This window comes from Schistocerca gregaria, chromosome X, assembly GCF_023897955.1.
Source record: "Schistocerca gregaria isolate iqSchGreg1 chromosome X, iqSchGreg1.2, whole genome shotgun sequence".
Lineage (NCBI taxonomy): Eukaryota > Metazoa > Arthropoda > Insecta > Orthoptera > Acrididae > Schistocerca > Schistocerca gregaria.
In genome coordinates this window covers 40,242,641-40,261,455 of record NC_064931.1, presented here as the reverse complement: position 1 = coordinate 40,261,455, position 18,815 = coordinate 40,242,641, and the positions used below count along the sequence as shown (strand labels likewise).

Sequence of the window (18,815 nt, the reverse complement as noted above, 5' to 3'; positions counted from 1 at the left end):
TCGAATCGAGAACAACTTCTAACATGGGTAACTTAGACGTAGATATGCTGGGTGTAGCGAAACAGCTTAAATCACTTAATAAAGGCAAAGCCACTGTTCCAGATCCGCATCTAAAGATTGCACAATTGCACAGATCACACCAGTGCTCAAGAAACGAAATGCGCTCATTGCTTAAAAAAGGAAGGTGAATTTCAGACCCATATCAGTAACGTCGATTTGCAATAGGATTTTGCAACATATACTGTGGTCGAACACTATCAATTACCTCAAAGTAAACGATTTATCGACAAATAGCCAATGGGGATTCAGAAAATATAGTCCTGTGAAACACAACTAGCTCTTTACTCTTATGAAATAAGGAGTGCTATCGACAGGGGGATGTCAAATTGATTCCATATTTTCGGATTTACCTAAGACTTTTGACACCGTTCCTCACAAAACACCTCTAATCAAACTGAATGCCTACGGCGTATCGTCTGTTGTCCGATGGTACTCATGATTTCCTGCCAGAAAGGACACAGGTCACAGGTCATATTAATTGACGGAAAGTGATCAAGTAAATCAGAAGTAATAGCTTGCATTGGCCTAGAAAATGTTATAGTTCCTCTGTTGCCTACTGATTTATATAAACGACTTCGGAGATAATCTGAGCAGCTTTTGTAGCACTATGACAGCTAACAAAGGAATGAATGTTGGAAATATCGTCTGCTACATTATGATATACACGGGGACGCACAGCGATGCTACGTGTGGTTTGCAGATGAAAGTCCAGTGTGTGCGCCTCCCACTTCTCGTAACTGAACCTGCTTACCTAGCGTCTCATAGACGTTGCCCCAATTGATTTCTTCTTCGTTGGTCGCGAACTCTAACGGTTGTGCGATAAACAATGCATAATACTGTGGCACATGGGTAGGTTTAATTGCCAAACAAAATTATTAAAACAGTTTCTAGAGCCAGTGTGTCGTTCATACAAGATTTCCGGTCATTAATAATTAGTTCTCGACCATCGCAGAAGTCAGAAAATGCTTTGCACGATCTTAGAATTCGCGTGAGATCGCACAAGTATCTTCTCTGCAGCAGATTTAACAGTTAGTTCTCTCTTTAAGCGAGGATGCACTTCGCACACTAGTAAGCGTGTTGCTACCCTGAAAACCGACCGTAGACTGGTTCAAATGGCTCTGAGCCCTATGGGACTTAATATCTGAGATCATCAGTTCCCTCGAACTTAGAATTACTTAAACCTAACTAACCTAAGGATATCACACACATCCATGCCCGAGGCAGGATTCGAACCTGCAATCGTAGCAGTCGCGCGGTTCCGGACTGAAGCGCCTAGAACCGCTCGGCCACCGCGGCCGGCGACCGTAGGCTGCGTTGATTAACATACCATCGCACAAGAACGTCACCCGAGGCAATTTTTGAACAGACTGGTTCGCCTTTACATGTGGTGTATGGATTCATGTATTACCTCATCGGAAACGGATTGTCGAGTAGTAATGAGGTATCTTAGCTCTCTGACGCCTGCCCTCTCACGGTGTACTTTTGACTGGCCCATCCTTTTTACCAATAAGCACTAACAGTAACTAAAATGTGTAATTAGAATTTCTTGATGAATAGAATGATATTGAAATCATTATTAACAAGTTCTCAGTGCAAGTAACGTCATCAGAACGTTTGTAGCTATATATTAACATCTAAAACGTAAATACAAATAATAAACATTTTTGGGAACTTTCACGTAATTCCTCATAGGGAAGTGTTGAAGTTTATCTTTATGTTTATTAAACCACGTTTGAGTAGACTGCAGTGAGGTCTGGGGCAGTTTCATCTTGGGAAACGTCATCCGTGGTACCGACTAACATCAGATCCATGGAATATGCTTGGTCCCCTGCAAATCTACATTACATGAGACCGTATTTCGTTCTTATATAGTAATAACGGAATTATATGACACTGTGGCTCGTTCCATTACATAGATACACTCGTATTTGATTGTGGAAAGTAGACAGACTAATGCATAAGCTTTTTAGGGTCACGCAGTACATACATCTGACCTGAAATAGGGTGTTGTCATTGTTAGGCTATGTTCTATGGACTTTGCCTCACTTGCTTTGTGGCAAGTTGTGAGTACATTTGGTAACTGACACTCAATGACATATCTTCAGCTTGCGTTGGAATATGGTTTCAGAAACAGGTTTTAAAATATGTGGCTGAGTTTGGACGACACATGCGCCAGATTTGATCGTTCTTGTTCGTGCCTATCTCCTTCAATTTTGGAGGCTACCAATCACTGAGGGTTTATTCTCGTGCTCTGTTAACGTTCGCTGGTGACTCCTTGATACCAGTAACATATACCATCTTCATCCTGAACGTTGTTGTACTTGGTGTCTTGTGGAAAACTGTGGGGTTCTCCATCTTCATCTATCTCTGACGGAGGAGTATCCGGTAGACAACCTAATGCACTGCACACTAATTCTGTAACTGCTATCACCAATACCATTCACAGCGCACAAAAGTTCGACTCACGTCACAAAGAAGCTGCTTTGGAACATATGTTACCACACTTTGAAACCCATTTTAGTCATCAAATTTTCGCAGACTCTTGCGTAGGTGGCAGTGAAGGCTGTTGTGCAGACAGAGCTTGAAATTCTGTTTCCCCACAAACAGTGATAGTCATTCAATCAGTCACAAAATTATTAATTTTTGTGATCCTGTTTTCCAAGGGAATCTTAATTTTTCGTTTAGAGCATGAAGAACTGACTCTGAAATAGAAAGCTCAGTTTTTTCTGTTGTTCTTAGTAATCTTTCATTGTCTGTTAGACTTAAGTGTTTTTGTACCAGAATGTTTCTGAAATCCTGTTATTTTTTCGTCAACAATTTTTGTCATATAGCAGCAAATTTTTCCCTTTAGGCATTTAAACTTATTTCAAATAGTCCCGCTCCTGTTTCTCTCCTTCATAATACATAAGATAAATCAACTACTCATTAATATTGCTGACATTTTACTTTGTTCGTGGTAATAACTAAGTTGTCAATGTTTTCTACTGTTTCAGAAAGTCATTTACTATTACCATTGAATTCATGAAATGATGTTTATTGTCAAGTTTTAAAAAGAGGTATGATAAAAATTTTCTGTTAATATTTTTGCAGGAGATAAACAAAGAGGCAATGGATCTCCGAGACATGACAAAAGGGACGCTGGTGAAACAAGAAACGATAGCTCTGAACGCTGGGAAACTCAGGGAGAGACAGCTCCAGGAATTCAGGTGTGACTTTTTCAGGGAAATTTAACTGTAATCTTCCACGTTCTTCCTCATTATGTGACATATATTACGTTTATTTTTCATTTGATTGAAATCATCTGGACAGATAGCACTTCATTTGTCCGCTGTTGCGTTCTTTCGGTGCATGATAAATATACCGCAGACTCAGAGTAGTCCGAACTAGTAGGCCATATCTAGAAACTACTAATACCAAACCAGCTTCACTGATGTTTCTTCATGTCTGTATCAGTAACACTCATAGCCAACAGTCTTATTCCATACGCTTCCTAATCAGTAATCATTATTTTCAACATTGTTTTATTGTTATACGCTGCCTGACAAAAAAGTAAAGCACTCAGAATGGTAAGCAGAAACGAAATGAAACGTCACAGTTTGGGAGTGTACGTGAGGTTATTTCAGCGTTTACAATATCGAGCCAAATTTACAAAGAACATGGTAGTATGAGTCAGTACGAAGTTGCACCTCCTCTAGCTGGATGCATGCACTGATTCGGTTGAGCAGCATGGCATAAGCTGTTATATCAAGGGAATGGGGATGACGTGTGACCTGGCTCCGTAGGGGACAGTACTGGGTCGACAGTATCTCAGTATCAGTGAGGTCGTTGAGACACGAGTCAAGTGTGAGCGAGCATTGTTTTGTTGAGAAATGGCACCACAATCCTGTCACTCGAGGGGTGTCGCAGTTCAACCGTCACGTACTGTTACATCTACATCTACATTTATACTCCGCAAGCCACACAACGGTGTGTGGCGGAGGGCACTTTACGTGCCACTGTCATTACCTCCCTTTCCTGCTCCAGTCGCGTATGGTTCGCGGGAAGAACGATTGTCTGAAAGCCTCCGTGCGCGCTCTAATCTCTCTAATTTTACATTCGTGATCTCCTCGAGAGGTATAAGTAGGGGGAAGCAATATATTCGATACCTCATCCAGAAACGTACCCTCTTGAAACCTGGCGAGCAAGCTACACCGCGATGCAGAACGCCTCTCGTGCAGAGTCTGCCACTTGAGTTTGTTAAACATCTCCCTAACGTTATCACGGTTACCAAATAACCATGTGACGAAACGCGCCGTTCTTCTTTGGATCTTCTCTATCTCCTCCGTCAACCCGCTGTGCTGTCAAACTTCCCTCTGTCACTACCAGTCGTGACTGTACAACTTCTTTTGCACGCTTTGTGATTTTTTATCGGATACAGGAAATAGGAACAGATGCCGTTCGCGGACAGAGGATTCAGATATTACTTTGGTCTATATCTAATAAGAAATAGTCAAAGTAATACATAACCTTTGCTGTATCTGCAACGTCAGTTGATAACAGTAGACCCGACCGTGGTGGCCGAGCGGTTCTAGGCGCTACAGTCTGGAACCGCGCGACCGCTACGGTCGCAGGTTCGAATCCTGCCTCGGGCATGGATGTGTGATGTCCTTAGGTTAGTTAGGTTTAAGTAGTTCCACGTTCTAGGGGACTGATGACCTCAGAAGTTAAGTCCCATAGTGCTCAGAGCCATTTGAACCATTTGATAACAGTAGATTTGTGTGAAATATGCTCTGATCAACCAAAACATTGTAAACACTGCTCACCGCGACATTGGATTCCGCCAAGTGGCGTTGCGGGAGTGTGACGCGGAAACAAAAGTATACTGAAGAGTGAAAGAAACTGGCGCACCTGCCTAATATGGTGTAGGGCCCATACGAGCACGCAGAAGTGCCGCAATACGACGTGGTATCGACTCGACTAATGTCTAAAGTGGTGCTGGAGGGAACTGACACCATGAATCCTGCAGAGCGGTCCATAAATCCGTAAGAGTACGAGGGGGTGGAGTTCTCTTCTGAACATCACATTGGAAGGCATCTCAGATATGCTTAAAAATGTTCATGTCTAGGAGTTTAGTGGCCAGCGTAAGTGTTTAAACTCAGAAGAGTGTTCCAGGAGCCACTCTGTATCAATTCTGGACGTGTAGGGTGTCGCATTGTCCTGCTGGAATTGCACAAGTCCGACGGAATGCACATTGGACATGAAAGGATGCCAGTGATCCGACAGGATGCTCACGACGTGTGTGTCACCTGTCAGAGTCTTATCTAAACGTATCATGGGTCCCATATCACTCCAACGGCACACGTCCCACACTATTACAGTGCCACCGTCAGTTTGAACAGCCCCTGCTGACATGCAAGGTCCATGGATTCATGAGATAGTCTCCATACCCGTTCACGACCATCCGCTCGATACAATCTGAAACGAGACTCGTCCGACGAGACATATTTTCAGTCATCAACAGCCCAATGTCCGTGTTTTGATCCCAGGCGAGTCGTAAAGCTTTGTGTCGTGCAGTCATCAAGGGTACACGAGTGGGCCTTCAGCTCCGAAAGCCCTTATCGATGATGTTTCGTTGTATGGTTCGCACGCTGACGCTTATTGATGGCCCAGCACTGAAATCTACAGCAATTTGCGGAAGGGTTGCACTTCTGTCACTTTGAACGATTACGTTCAGTCGTCGTTGATCTTATTCCTGCAGGATCTTTGTTCGCTCGCACCGATGTCAGAGATTTGATGTTTCACTGAATTCCTGATATTCACGGTACACACGTGAAATGGTCGTATGGGAAAATACTCACTTCATCGCTTCCTCGTGCGCCGACTGTAACATCACCTTTAAACTCACTTAAATCGAGATAAACTGCCATTGTAGCAGCAGTAACCGATCTAACAACTGCGCCAGAACCTTGTCTTATAGAGGCGTTGCCGACCGCACCGCCGTATTCTGCCTGTTTATATATCTCCATATTTGAATACGCATGCCGATGCCAGTTTCTTTGGCGCTTCATTGTTTGTAAGTGAAGCAGACACGGACGGAGAATCACCCTAGCGCAGATACTGGCTGCAAATGGGGAAATCCATTGAGATAAGCGACTTTGACAAAAGGCAGATTATTATAACGCACAACTTGCGAACGAGTATCTCGATAACGGCGAAGCTCGTCCAATGTTCACATGCTACTGTCGTGAGCATCTACGGAAAGAGATAGGACACTAGGCGCTATATGGTTGGACGTCCACGACTCTTCATAGAACATGGGGTTCGTAGGCCTGTCTGCTCTGTAAAGTAGGATAGATGGTGATCTGTGGTATCTACGCCGAAAGAGCACAATGCTGGTGCACGCACAAGTCTTTCGGAGCAGACCGTTCATCGTACGTTTTTCAACATGGAGCTCTTCAGAAGACCACCCTCTGGTACCGCGCACTGCGGAATTTGAATCCGCGCCAGACGAAAGCTGACTGGGGACTTTACTCCTCCCTGGCGACCTTTCCGGACCACGATTTTCTCAGTTGTGACAGTCAGGTCGAATACCTCACGGCTGTTATCATCAATGCTGCCGAACGTTCCATTCCTCGTACTACCTCTTCTTCACGTCGCGTTTCCGTCCCCTGGTGGAATGGGGCTTATAGAGACGCTATCCGTGCTCGACGACGTGCTTTACGCACCTTTCGTCGCCATCCTACGTTGGCGAATTGTATTGGATACAAACGACTCCGAGCGCAATGCCGTAGAGTCATCAAAGACAGCAAAAAAGCTTGTTGGGCCTCTTTCACCAGCTCCTTTAACAGTTTTACTCCCTCTTCTGTCGTCTGGGCTGGCCTGCGCCCTCTGTCGGGCATTAAGGCCCACTCCTCGGTACGTGGCCTGACTTCAGGTAATGAGGTCCTTGTTGATCCTGTGGATGTCTCCAACGCCTTCGGCCGCTTTTTCGCGGAGGTTTCAATCTCCGCCCATTACCACTCTGCCTTCCTTCCCAGGAAAGAGGCAGAAGAGGCTCGGCGACCTTCCTTCCACTCGCTGAATCTGGAAAATTAAAATTATAATGCCCCCCTTTACTATGCGGGAACTCGAACGTGCAGTTGCACTGTCCCGGTCCTCCGCTCCGGGGCCAGATGCCATTCACTTTCAGATGCTGACACACCTTTCTCTGGCAGGCAAAAGCTTTCTTCTTCGCACCTACGATCGCGTCTGGACCGAAGGTCAAGTCCCCATGCGTTGGCGTGACGCCGTCGTTGTTCCTATACCCAAACCTGGGAAGGATAGACACCTTCCTTCTAGTTACCGCCCCATTTCTCTTACAAGCTGTGTCTGTAAGGTGATGGAGCGCATGGTTAACGCTCGGTTAGTTTGGATTCTTGAATCTCGACAGCTACTTACCAATGTTCAATGCGGCTTTCGTCACCGCCGCTCCGCTGTTGACCACCTTGTGACCTTGTCGACATTCATCATGACCAACTTTCTGCGAAAGCGCCAAACGGTAGCCGTGTTCTTCGATTTGGGGAAGGCTTATGTTACCTGTTGGAGAGGAGGTATCCTCCGCACTATGCACAGGTGGGGTCTACGCGGTCGCCTGCCCCTTTTTCTTAATTCCTTTTTAACAGATCGAAAGTTTAGGGTACGTGTGGGTTCCGTATTGTCCGACGTCTTCCTCCAGGAGAACGGAGTGCCTCAGGGCTCCGTCTTGAGCGTAGCCCTTTTTGCCATAGCGATCAATCCAGTTATGGATTGCATTCCGCCTAATGTCTCAGGCTCTCTTTTTGTCGATGACTTCGTGATCTACTGCAGTGCCCAGAGAACATGCCTTCTGGAGCGCTGCCTTCGGCGTTGTCTTGACAGCCTATACTCATGGAGTGTGGCTAATGGCTTCTGGTTCTGTGAAGAGAAGACGGTTTGCATCAACTTTTGGCGATATAAAGCGTTCCTTCCGCCATCCTTACATCTCGGTCCCGTTGTTCTCCCATTCGTGGAAACAACTATGTTTATAGGGCTCCCACTGGACAGTAAACTTTGTTGGTCTCCGCACGTCTCTTATTTGGCTGCCCGTTGTACACGTTCCCTTAACGTCCTCAGAGTTCTTAGTGGTTCATCTTTGGGAGCGGATCGCACTGTCCTGCTTCGCTTGTATCGGTCCATAGTCCGATCAAAGCTGGATTATGGGAGCCTCGTCTACTCGTCTGCTCGGCCATCCCTCTTACGCCGTCTCAACTCCATCCACCATCAGGGGTTACGTCTTGTGACCGGAGCATTCTACACTAGTCGCGTCGAGAGTCTCTATGCTGAAGCTGCCGAATTACCATTGACCTACCGGCGCGGCGTACTGCTTTGTCGGTATGCCTGCCAGCTGTTGTCAATGCCCAACCACCCCTCTTATCAGTCCTTCTTCGCCGAGTCTCTCGACCGTCAGTATGGGTTGTACGTGTCTGCCCTGCTGCCCCCTGGAGTCTGCTTTCGTCGCCTGCTTCGACAATTGGATTTTGCCCTCCCTACCACCTTCAGAGAGTGTGAGAGCCTGACACCACCTTGGCTCCAGGCTCTGGTTCATATTCATCTCGACCTCAGCTCGCTCCCGTAGGAGGGTACTCTGGCTGCAATGTATTGCTCACGGTTTGTCGAACTTCGTTCGCGACTTGCCAGTCACACCTTTATTTACACTGATGGCTCCAAAACTGACGATGGTGTCGGCTGTGCCTTTGTCGTCGGGTCCGTCACCTTTAAATACCGGCTCCTCGAGCAGTGTTCCAGCTTTACGGCCGAGCTTTTTGCTCTCCATCAGGCCGTTCAGTATGCCCGCCGCCACCGTCATTCATCGTATGTACTCTGCTCTGATTCACTCAGTGCTCTTCAGAGCCTTGGAGCTCCATATCCGGTCCATCCCTTGGTGCAAAGGATCCAGCAGTCCTTCCATTCTTTTGCTGATGATGGCTCTCCTGTCAGCTTTCTATGGGTTCCCGGCCATGTAGGAGTGCCTGGGAATGAGGCTGCTGATGCTGCAGCCAAGGCTGCAGTCCTCCTGCCTTGGCCAGCCTCCCATTGTGTCCCATCATCTGACATTAGTGGGATTGTTTGTAGGAGGCTTGTGTCATTGTGGTGAGATACTTGGTCATCACTTCAAGGAAACAAGCTCCGGGCCGTAAAACCGTTCCCAACTGCTTGGACAACCCCTCCCGCCCATGTCGGAGAGAAGAGGTCCTTCTGACCAGGTTGCGGATTGGGCATTGCCGGTTTAGCCACCGTTACCTGCTCTCCGGTGACCCATCCCCGCAGTGCCCTTGTGGTCATGCATTGACAGTGCGCCATGTTTTATTGTCGTGTACCCGTTTTAGTCAATCTCATGTTCTCCTGTGTCTGCCATCTACTTTACAGGATATTTTAGTTGATGCCTCTCGAGCAGCTGCTCGTGTTCTTAGTTTTATTACTTTGACTGGCTTGTCCAAAGACATCTAACTCTTTCACTTATTTTATCTGCATCTTTGTAAGAACTTTCTGGTGTCCCCCTCCCCCTTTGAGTTTTACTAGATTCTATGTGCTCTTACAATTGTGACTGGGCGCTAATGACCTCAGTAGTTGAGCGACCTTAAACCCCAAACAAAAAAAAGTCCCCTCCCCTCATCTCCCGGGCTTCCCCCCTTCCTCCCCTGCCCCTTGTCTCCCCTACCCATGGCATCTGCTCTCCCCTCTCCCTCTTCCACCCCCTCCCCTCCTCCTCTCTTGGCAGGTCCCCGGACTCGTACACGGTTAGTGAACATTCGCGCGCCGGAGATCAACGCCTCGTGTTTCTGTGTGTGCCGTCGTTTGTGCTTAAGTGGTTCAATGTTGTTCGTTTTGTGCACCTACGTTCACGTGTGACAATTTTCGTCTATGTAAGTGTTCAAGTGTCTGAACAACTTTTAACATGGACTCTACGCCCTTGAACGGCTCCATGTATTTTAACAAGTGTTTGTCTCCGTTTATATGTCCACCGTCTTTTTATCTCACATTGTCTTCATTTGTATCTTGTGTGTTTCTCTGAGGCGAAAGAGCGGCGTAGTATGCTGCTGCAGGCCTGCCTGTAAACATGTTTGAAAATAACAAAGAAAAAAAAAACTCAGCCAGCGAAAATAATCGTTGCGTGCGTCTTGATATATCGCCTCCATAACAGACAACGTGTTTATCCTCCTTTGTTTTCATTACTAGTGGACGTCTCGGACTCGTTTGTTTGTCTCTCTTACTCGGTTGCTTCTTGCGTGTTGTCGTCGTAAGGTCTGTCTCGATCGTCCGTCGTTGTTTCGTTTCGGACCTTTCCGTTGTTTGTTTGTTCGCGGGCCGCTCTCCGTTTGGTCCCGCCGTGCTTTCTCGGCACCCCTGCAACCGTTCCGGTCGCGGTTACAACACACCCTTATGTGTTCACATGAAGACCCAACGACGTCGTTGGTTACGATTGTAGTGGGCACGGAACTATCGCGAGCCGTGAGTCGATCAATGGAAACGTGTCGAATCACATTTCTGCTTCACTAGATCGATAGTTGTCTCCACAAACGCCGTGTAGCGCGCTGCAGATGCACAAACGTATTCTGGTAGGAGCAGTATTATACTACGGGAGACATTTTCCTGCGCTTCCATAGGACCTGTGTTAGTAATCGAAGACACGCAGACAGATGCGAACCACGTGCATCGCTTTACGCTCGATTTCTTCCACGACGGGGATGTCATCTTTCAGCAGTATAAGTGTCCGTGTCTCGGAGGCAGAATTATGCTAATGTGGTTTGAGGAGTATTATAGTGAACTCACGTTGATGTCTCGGCGACCAAATTCGCCTGATGTAAGTATTATGTCTCCACGCTCGTCGTCAAATGTGGGGTGTCTAGGAAGCCTGCTTACTCGGATCGCTAGACAACATTCAAACAAATCATATTAATGAGTTTATTACAATAAGTAAAGATACAACACTTTGCTGTTACACAGATGTGTCGCAAGCAAGGGCGACATACGATATAATCAAACTTCCTCAGTATAGATAATCCGAGTGTGAGCTACATAGAGAGTACAAGCGGAGTCACTAGTGTTGCTGCATCTATACGAGAGCCTAATCTTGAAGCTGCTATTAAACTGTGGCGTCACCAGTCGGTCGCGGCGCTTATATTCTCTTCACATAGGGGTCGCTGCTGTCTCGTTGTCCTCGAGAGGGGTCGCTCAGTGTGCGATTGGCTGACCTCCTGTCATAGCCATCTCTTCTCTATCGTTGCCGACTGGTGTGCTGGCGCTCGACTCTACGCTGTAGAGTCTTATAGAATCCATCTCGGTCGCTATCGGGCGCCATCACCGCGTGCGCAAATGAGCGATCCGTTATTTAAGCGAATGACTTGACATGTGCGTAGGCTTCTAATGCCACAAACTTTCACAAATCTACCAACAACGTGTCGGGTCCTCGATATGCAGAATGAATTATGTATTTTGTTCCAAAGTGCACAGCCGGCCGGTGTGGCCGAGCGGTTCTAGGGGCTTCAGTCTAAAACCGCGCGACCGCTACCGTCGCAGGTTCGAATCCTGCCTCGGGCACGGATGTGTGTGATGTCCTTAGGTTAGTTAGATTTAAGTAGTTCTTAGTTCTAGGCGACTGATGACCTCACAATTAAGTCCCATAGTGCTCAGAGCCATTTGAACCATTTTTTTTTTTTTTTCAAAGTGCACAAACAAGCTATTAAATGGTTCAAATGGCTCTGAGCACTATGTGACTTAATTCTGAGGTCATCAGTCGCCTAGAACTTAGAACTAATTAAACCTAACTAACCTAAGGACATCACACACATCTGTGCCCGAGGCAGGATTCGAACCTGCGACCGTAGCGGTCGCTCTGTTCCAGACTGCAGCGCCTAGAACAAGATATTAAGCAGGTGGTCATAATGTTTTGGTTCATCAGTGTATATAGATACAAAGGTTTACAGTTCAGTCAGTCTTTAATAGGATGAGTATTCCGTAGATGACGGCACCTGACGTGTGTGAAAGTCTGTAAATGTTACGAAATGGCAATCGTACAAAATGGGGTCTGTGCGTCGATGTTTGAACTTACGTAGACCCCCGCTTGAGTTCCAGAGAGGTGACTCTTACATATTAACGGTAGCGGCGTAAGCGTTCGCGGCAGCGGTGAGTGGCAGCGCTACCGCACTGAATAACACCGATGTGCCTCCACCTCTCCCCAGGTCGCCGATCATCCTGGGTAGAGCAGAACCGTGATTCGTCGCTCAACACAACACGATGCCATACACCGGCAATTCGGGACTCTCGTTCACGGCACGACTCCAAACGCAGCCGTTACTATCGAGTTGTTAATGGCGCCCTACGCACGGCGAGCTAATCCCTCGTCTGGCTGTTGCAATGGTACGGGATGGCACAGAATGTCGCAGGGAATCCGTGACTTGTTCTCTGGTGGTAGTCATAGATGTGAAGAGATTACAGTGTGCTCGTTGCACAATACGGCGCTCCTGCAGTGTGGTTGTCACACGTGGTCGACCGGAAACTTGAGTACGAGTATGGTTACCCTCATGTTTCCGTGCAGACCGACATCGGGCGACTGACACATCCAAATGCTCATATATCTGGATATTGTCCGATTCGACCAGCTGACCAAATTGATGATCGGTCGGTCGGTTGGTTGATCTGGGAGAGGGGACCAAACAGCGAGGTCATGGGTCCCAACAGATTAGGGAAGGATGGGGAAGAAAGTCGCCTATGCCCTTTCCATCCCGGCATTTTCCTGAAGCGATTTAGGGAAATCACGGAAAACCTAAATGAGGGTGGCCGAACGCGGGTTTGAACCGTCGTCCTCCGGAACGTGAGTCCAGTGCTACCTTGCTCGGTGGGCCAAATTGAGACCGATATTGAGGCCTGTTTCAAAGGTTATCAGTTGTGCCCTCTTTGTGTCCTTGACTTTGATCTCTCAGCATCTGACACTGTCCGCTTCCCTTTTATACCCTTCGAGGCCTGAAACAACGATTAAAACGATTAACACCCGCAGTACTAACTGCACTCTGGTGGCTGTTCTACCTGTCACAGAGAAGTGCAACTCTTATTAGCTCGCTACCTATGAATGGTGAGTATGTTGAAACTAATTTAGGATTAGTAACTAAATTGATATTAAACTCTGTTACGATGTGTGTGAATGCCTCCAGTTGAACACCACTGTTTCACACCCTTGTATATTATGTAGCATTGCACTTATTGTTTGGCCACTGTGCACACTGGAAACACCATCGTATTGTTCAACTTAGAATAGCCCTGGTTATATTTACTAAATGAGGGTCGCCTAGCCGCGGGAAATGTAGTAGGAAATCGTGTTCACAAATGTAAAATGAGTTTACAATTTCCAAAACCTGTATTATTTCTTAAAATCAGCAATACGAGTCCTGTTGAAATGTCACTCTTAAAAACAATGAAAACTAACATGAAAACTGAAGTTAAATATGGTGGGAGATAGAGTGAAAAAAGAAAAAAATAAGTGTTCACCTGCACAGCTCGCATTTTCAAATTAACAAGGGATATACTGACACACTGAGGTCTGCGTGCCGGCAGGTGTAGCCGAGCGGTTCTAGGCCCTTCAGTCTGAAACCGCGCTGCTGCTACGGTCGAATCCTGCCTCGGGCAAGGATGTGTGTGATGTCCTTAGGTTAGTCAGGTTTAAGTAGTTGTAAGTCTAGGGGACTGATGACCTCAGATGTTAAGTCCCACAGTTCTTAGAGCCATTTGAACCATTATTGAGGTTTGCGTTCTATTTGCACAACTAGATAGTCTGAATGTGAGCTGCTCAGAATATGGACTCTGTCTGCAAAGGTGACACTTAACATCTTCAAACTCCGGTGTTAGGGCGAGGCGAGAGGTAGGAGACGAATGCGGTAGAAATTCTGTGCTCCGTTCGGAGCTGAGCGCATTCCTCAAACTCCCTTGGAGGGACGACAGAATGCTACGCTAATGTGACGAAACACGAATGGAGGAACACTGCTAAAATTTCTCTGACGTGGTGTACAAATGCGGATTTACTATTTATGAGGTTGGTAGGAGTTTGTGTAGTGTTCCTCTACTTGTGGACATATCACACGCAGTGTATACTAGGAGGGGCAATGCACTGGATTGCATGGTCGAAGTTTGAGAGGGTAAGAATTTTTCTCACGATGCAAGGGAAACGAAAGGCGGCGTTCTTTTTAACTTCCACGATGAACAGGCATTTGTCACAGCTCAGGTAGGCATTTGAAGGCTTAGGCGCAGCTGCGCACAGGAACTCGCCAACGCATGCAGACCACCGCACTTGCCCCTGGAGCCACCCAGGTGTCTGCCAGCCATGCCTTCAGGCTATTTCAAGGTTTTAAAGTTTTTTTTCTGAAACTGGGCAGGAAACTCATAGTAAACCGGAATTCGCTCCATTCCAAAAGTTAGTATTGCCTGCTTTTACTTATGAAATGAAGCGTAACTGAACTGATGCAAATTCGTGAAGCGATATGTACCAGTCATATTATGTGTACCAAGCTACATTGACATCCGACCTTGACTTCTGGATGCTTCAGTTTTTTTTATTTCTGAAATTCGTTTACACTATTGAACTTTGCTTGACACTAATTATCTTTTCCGATTTTACGACTCGTTCATCCTTCAGCTTATTTCAGTTACTGTGTACTTACATGCGCACTTTTACAGCACCATAAGGCTAGATGTCTGATACTACGTTCACCAGCTGTTCGGTAATCATTCTCATCAAGGAAAAGACGTATTTCCTTTCCTCTGCATCTTCTATGTAATTTTGGTTCATTACCTACGCAATGTGTATGTATACATTCATAGAAAACTTCTAGATGTGAGGGTTGAGGGGGGGGGGGGGAGGGAGGGGGCAACTGATCCCTAAATCAACACAAGTCCGCTGATTATATGTCCTACAACACTGCTGCTTTAGGTGATGTGCACTGGCCACATCAAGGAGATGCTCGAACAGTTTCTTTATTGACAATGCGTGCTTGGCGGCCCCTCGACACGGACTGTGATACCTGGACTCGCGTAAGCTGCTGATATAGATGCACAGTTCCAGATCCTTGATATTGTCAACCTGGGTGGCGTATTTTACGCTTTTCAAATGTTCCCTGAAGCACAAGTACTGAGAGGTGGCAGGCTGGTGCGCCCGACCCTTCACCTTGACAAGGTTTTGCTCATAACCCGGTGTACATCCAAACTGAGGTGTGCTGGGACCCGTCATGTATGACCCACATAGCGCGACGAACTGCTTTCAGAACCAGAATGGATCGTTCACTCTTCTGCAAGTAAGCGTAATTTTGAAACTTTCTGGTAGATCAAAACATTGTATAGACCAGGACTCGAACCCAGAACATTGTCTTTCTGCGGGCAAATCTCTTACCCACATAGTTAACTAAGGACGACTGATTGAGAAAACTCTCCATCCAGGTACAAAGATCTGAATAAAATTTTGTTTATGCTGATACAGGTTGCGACATAATGTAAGTCAAGTCACGCGTAAAAAATTCACGGTATTCCTCTGTGTCTCTGTGTCTGCTCAGCTCGAGAATTCGCATCAACGCCCTACTAAGATTATAGCCGCTGTCCCAGTTCAAACTGGTCTCGCATATTCTAATTTCTACCGTTTCTTTGATAACAGAATCCCATCACGTAGTTTCATTCACCTGAATCCTGTACTTATTTTTGAGACTGTGTTCATCAACTGCTGATGTACAGAGACCTTGATTTTTTAGTGTGCCTTTGGTGTTCTGAACAGCGATCGATAACGGTAGGGATTGACTGGCCGATGTAGTTGTTTCCTCACAAACAAGGAGTCTTACAAACGTAGATTGTGCTTAACCGGCCACAGTATCTCCTTTATCTTGTTAGGCTGTCGAAAAATAGGTCTTTTGCCTCTTCCTTCCCAACAGTCTACCTGTTTTGCTCGACGTAGCACCACAGAAGGGAAGAAGTTCAATAACTAGATCGTCACGTGGTTACCCAACATTTTCTTGTTCTTGTTTCTTGTAGAGCCCCATGGCCGTTCTTTCGGAACACGTTCTCCAGATTATTAATCTCGGAATCTAAGCTGCCGCTGTCACAAACAGTTGCAGCGCTATTGTTGACGTGTTAACTCCGAGAGCTAAGATATAAATCGGTGTGCGTTCCGTAAATGTGTCGTCAAAATCAAGACGGACGAGATGTACTAACGTATGCCGATCAGTCACAAGCCGTCTATGGGCTATATATGGTTACAATAGCGGCAGCCACGATGGTCACCTGTTGCTGCCGAAGACGAAGGATGTTCTCGTCGAAAAATCGAAATTGTACCCAGATTGACGTGAGAAGCAAACCGAAAACTTTTTATACATAAAATTTCTTATTTTCGGCAGTTTATTGCCTACGGAAATACACAGAAGAGCTGAAGAAAGTAGTACACGTGTCTAACATCGTGTATGACCCCCACAAGCACGCAGAAGTGCCGCAACACGACGTGGCATCGACTCAATGTCTGAAGTAGTGCTGGAGGGAACTGACACCATGAATCCTGCAGGGCTGTCCATAAATCCGTAAGAGTACGAGGAGGTGGAGATCAGTTCTGAACAGCACATTGCAAGGCAACCCAGACACACTCAATGCTCATGTCTGGGGATTTTGGTGGTCAGCGGAAGTTTTTAAACTCAGAAGAGTGTTTCTGGAGTTACTATGTAGCAATTCTGGACGTGTGGGTTGTCAAATTGTCCTGCTGGAGTTGTCCAAGTCCCTCGGAATGCAGAATGGACATGAATGGATACAGGTGATCACAGGTTGCTTACGTATGTGTCACCTATCAGTCATATCTAGACCTATCAGGGGTCTCATCACTCTAACTGCACACGCCCCACACCATTACAGAGTCTCCACCAGCTTGAACAATCCTCAGCTGACATGCATGGTCCATGGATTCGTGAGGTTGTCTCCACACCCGTACGCGTCCATCCGCTCGATTTAATTTGAAACAAGACTCGTTCGACCAGGCAACATGTTTCCAGTCGTCAAAAGTCCAATGTCAGTGTCGACGGACCCAGGTGAGGCGTAAAGCTTTGTATCGTGCTGTCATCAAGGGTACACGAGTGGGTCTTAGACTCCAAAGGCCCATATCGATTATGTTTCGTTGATGGTTCGCACGCTGACAGCTGTTGATGGCCCAGCATTGGAATCTGCAGCAATTTGCGGAAGGCTTGCACTTCTGTCACGGTGAACGGTTCTCTTCAGTCGTCGTTGGTCATGCAGGATCTTTTCCCGGCCCCAGCAAAGTCGGGTATTTGATGTTTTACCGGACTGGTGATACTAACGGTACACTTTTGAAATGGTCGTACAGGAAAATCCCCACTTCACGGCTACCTCGGAGATGCTGTCTCCCATTGCTCGCGGGACGACTGTAACACGACGTTCATACCCATTTAAATCTTCATAACCTGCCGTTGTAGCAGCAGCAACCGACCAAACAACTACGCCAGACACATGCGTCACCGATCTGTTTACATATCTCTGTATTTGAAAACGCATTCGTATACCAGTTTCCTTGGCGCTTCAGTGTATATCCAATGTCGGTGAAGGTTTATAAATAGTTTTCATCATTTTCAACAACGAACGTTACGTTGGTTGCGTAATAGAATCAGCTAATTACGCACACTCGTTTGTTATTGTGGATGACACATGGATCCAATACTTCACGCAGGAAACGAAACAACAGCGACAGTAATCGCTGGAAACTGGTAGCCTTGCATAGAAAAAAGCGAATTGGATTTCATCTCCCGGAAAGACAATGATGATGCTTGATGTGTGGGCGCTCAACTGCGCGGTCATCAGCACCCGTACAAAGTCCCAGTTGTTACACAGTCCAATTTTTTCACAGTCCACTCTAGCCACTGTCACAAATGATGATGGCGATGATGAAATGATGACAACACAAACACGCAGTCCCCGGGCAGAGAAGATCCCCAACCCGGCCGGGAGTCGCACCAACATGTTATGAGTGCAAAAGAGGTTCATCTTATAGATTACCGTGAAACGGTAAAATAATATCTGGTAAATACTACTCAAATATTGTGGAACTTTGGACTACAAAAGAAAAATAAGCCCTTTCGTTAGTGTATTGCGTTTGTTCAGAAAGATGCCATGTCCCATCAACGTCAAACGTCATTACACCGCTCACATGGACAATTCTATCAAATATTCAAATGTGTGAGAATTCCTAAGGGACCAAGCTGCTGAGGTCATGGGTCCCCCTACTTATACTCTACTTAAACTGACTTATGCTAGGAACAACACACACACCCATGCCCGAGTGAGGAGTCGAGCCTCCCGCGGGAGAGGCCGCGCAATCCGTTACGTGGCGCCTCAAACCGCACGGCCAATCCGCGAGGCGACACTTCTATCGGAAATCATTTGTTGTGGAAGTGAAATGATGCATGTCGCTTATTTATCACCACAGACGAATTGTCTTAGATGTCGGCAGCAAATGACAGTAAAACAAGCGTGGCAGATCGTTAGTCTGTACAAGCTACGAGATGCTCTCTTTTAGTAGTTACTGTCGCTACATTTGACATTTTTGTTAGAAGACTGTTCAAAGATCGAATAATTTCCGATATGGAATTTCCTATTAATTTTGCTTCAACTGCATTTCGGCATTGGATCTCGCGTAAGTTGCATCGTTGGCAGTAGACTAAGCGCGTTAATGGAAATATCGCAAAGAATCCAACTGA

General features: G+C 46.3%; 1 protein-coding gene across 1 annotated transcript in view; it reads left to right on the top strand.

Moving 5' to 3' along the window:
• LOC126297454 (outer dynein arm-docking complex subunit 3) overlaps positions 1–18,815 on the top strand; it is a 291,407-nt gene that overhangs the window by 136,500 nt on the left and 136,092 nt on the right. Inside the window, exon 6 of the mRNA XM_049988314.1 lies at positions 3,151–3,268. Within this exon, the coding sequence (XP_049844271.1) occupies positions 3,151–3,268 (118 nt within the window). The remainder of the gene's footprint in view (positions 1–3,150; positions 3,269–18,815) is intronic.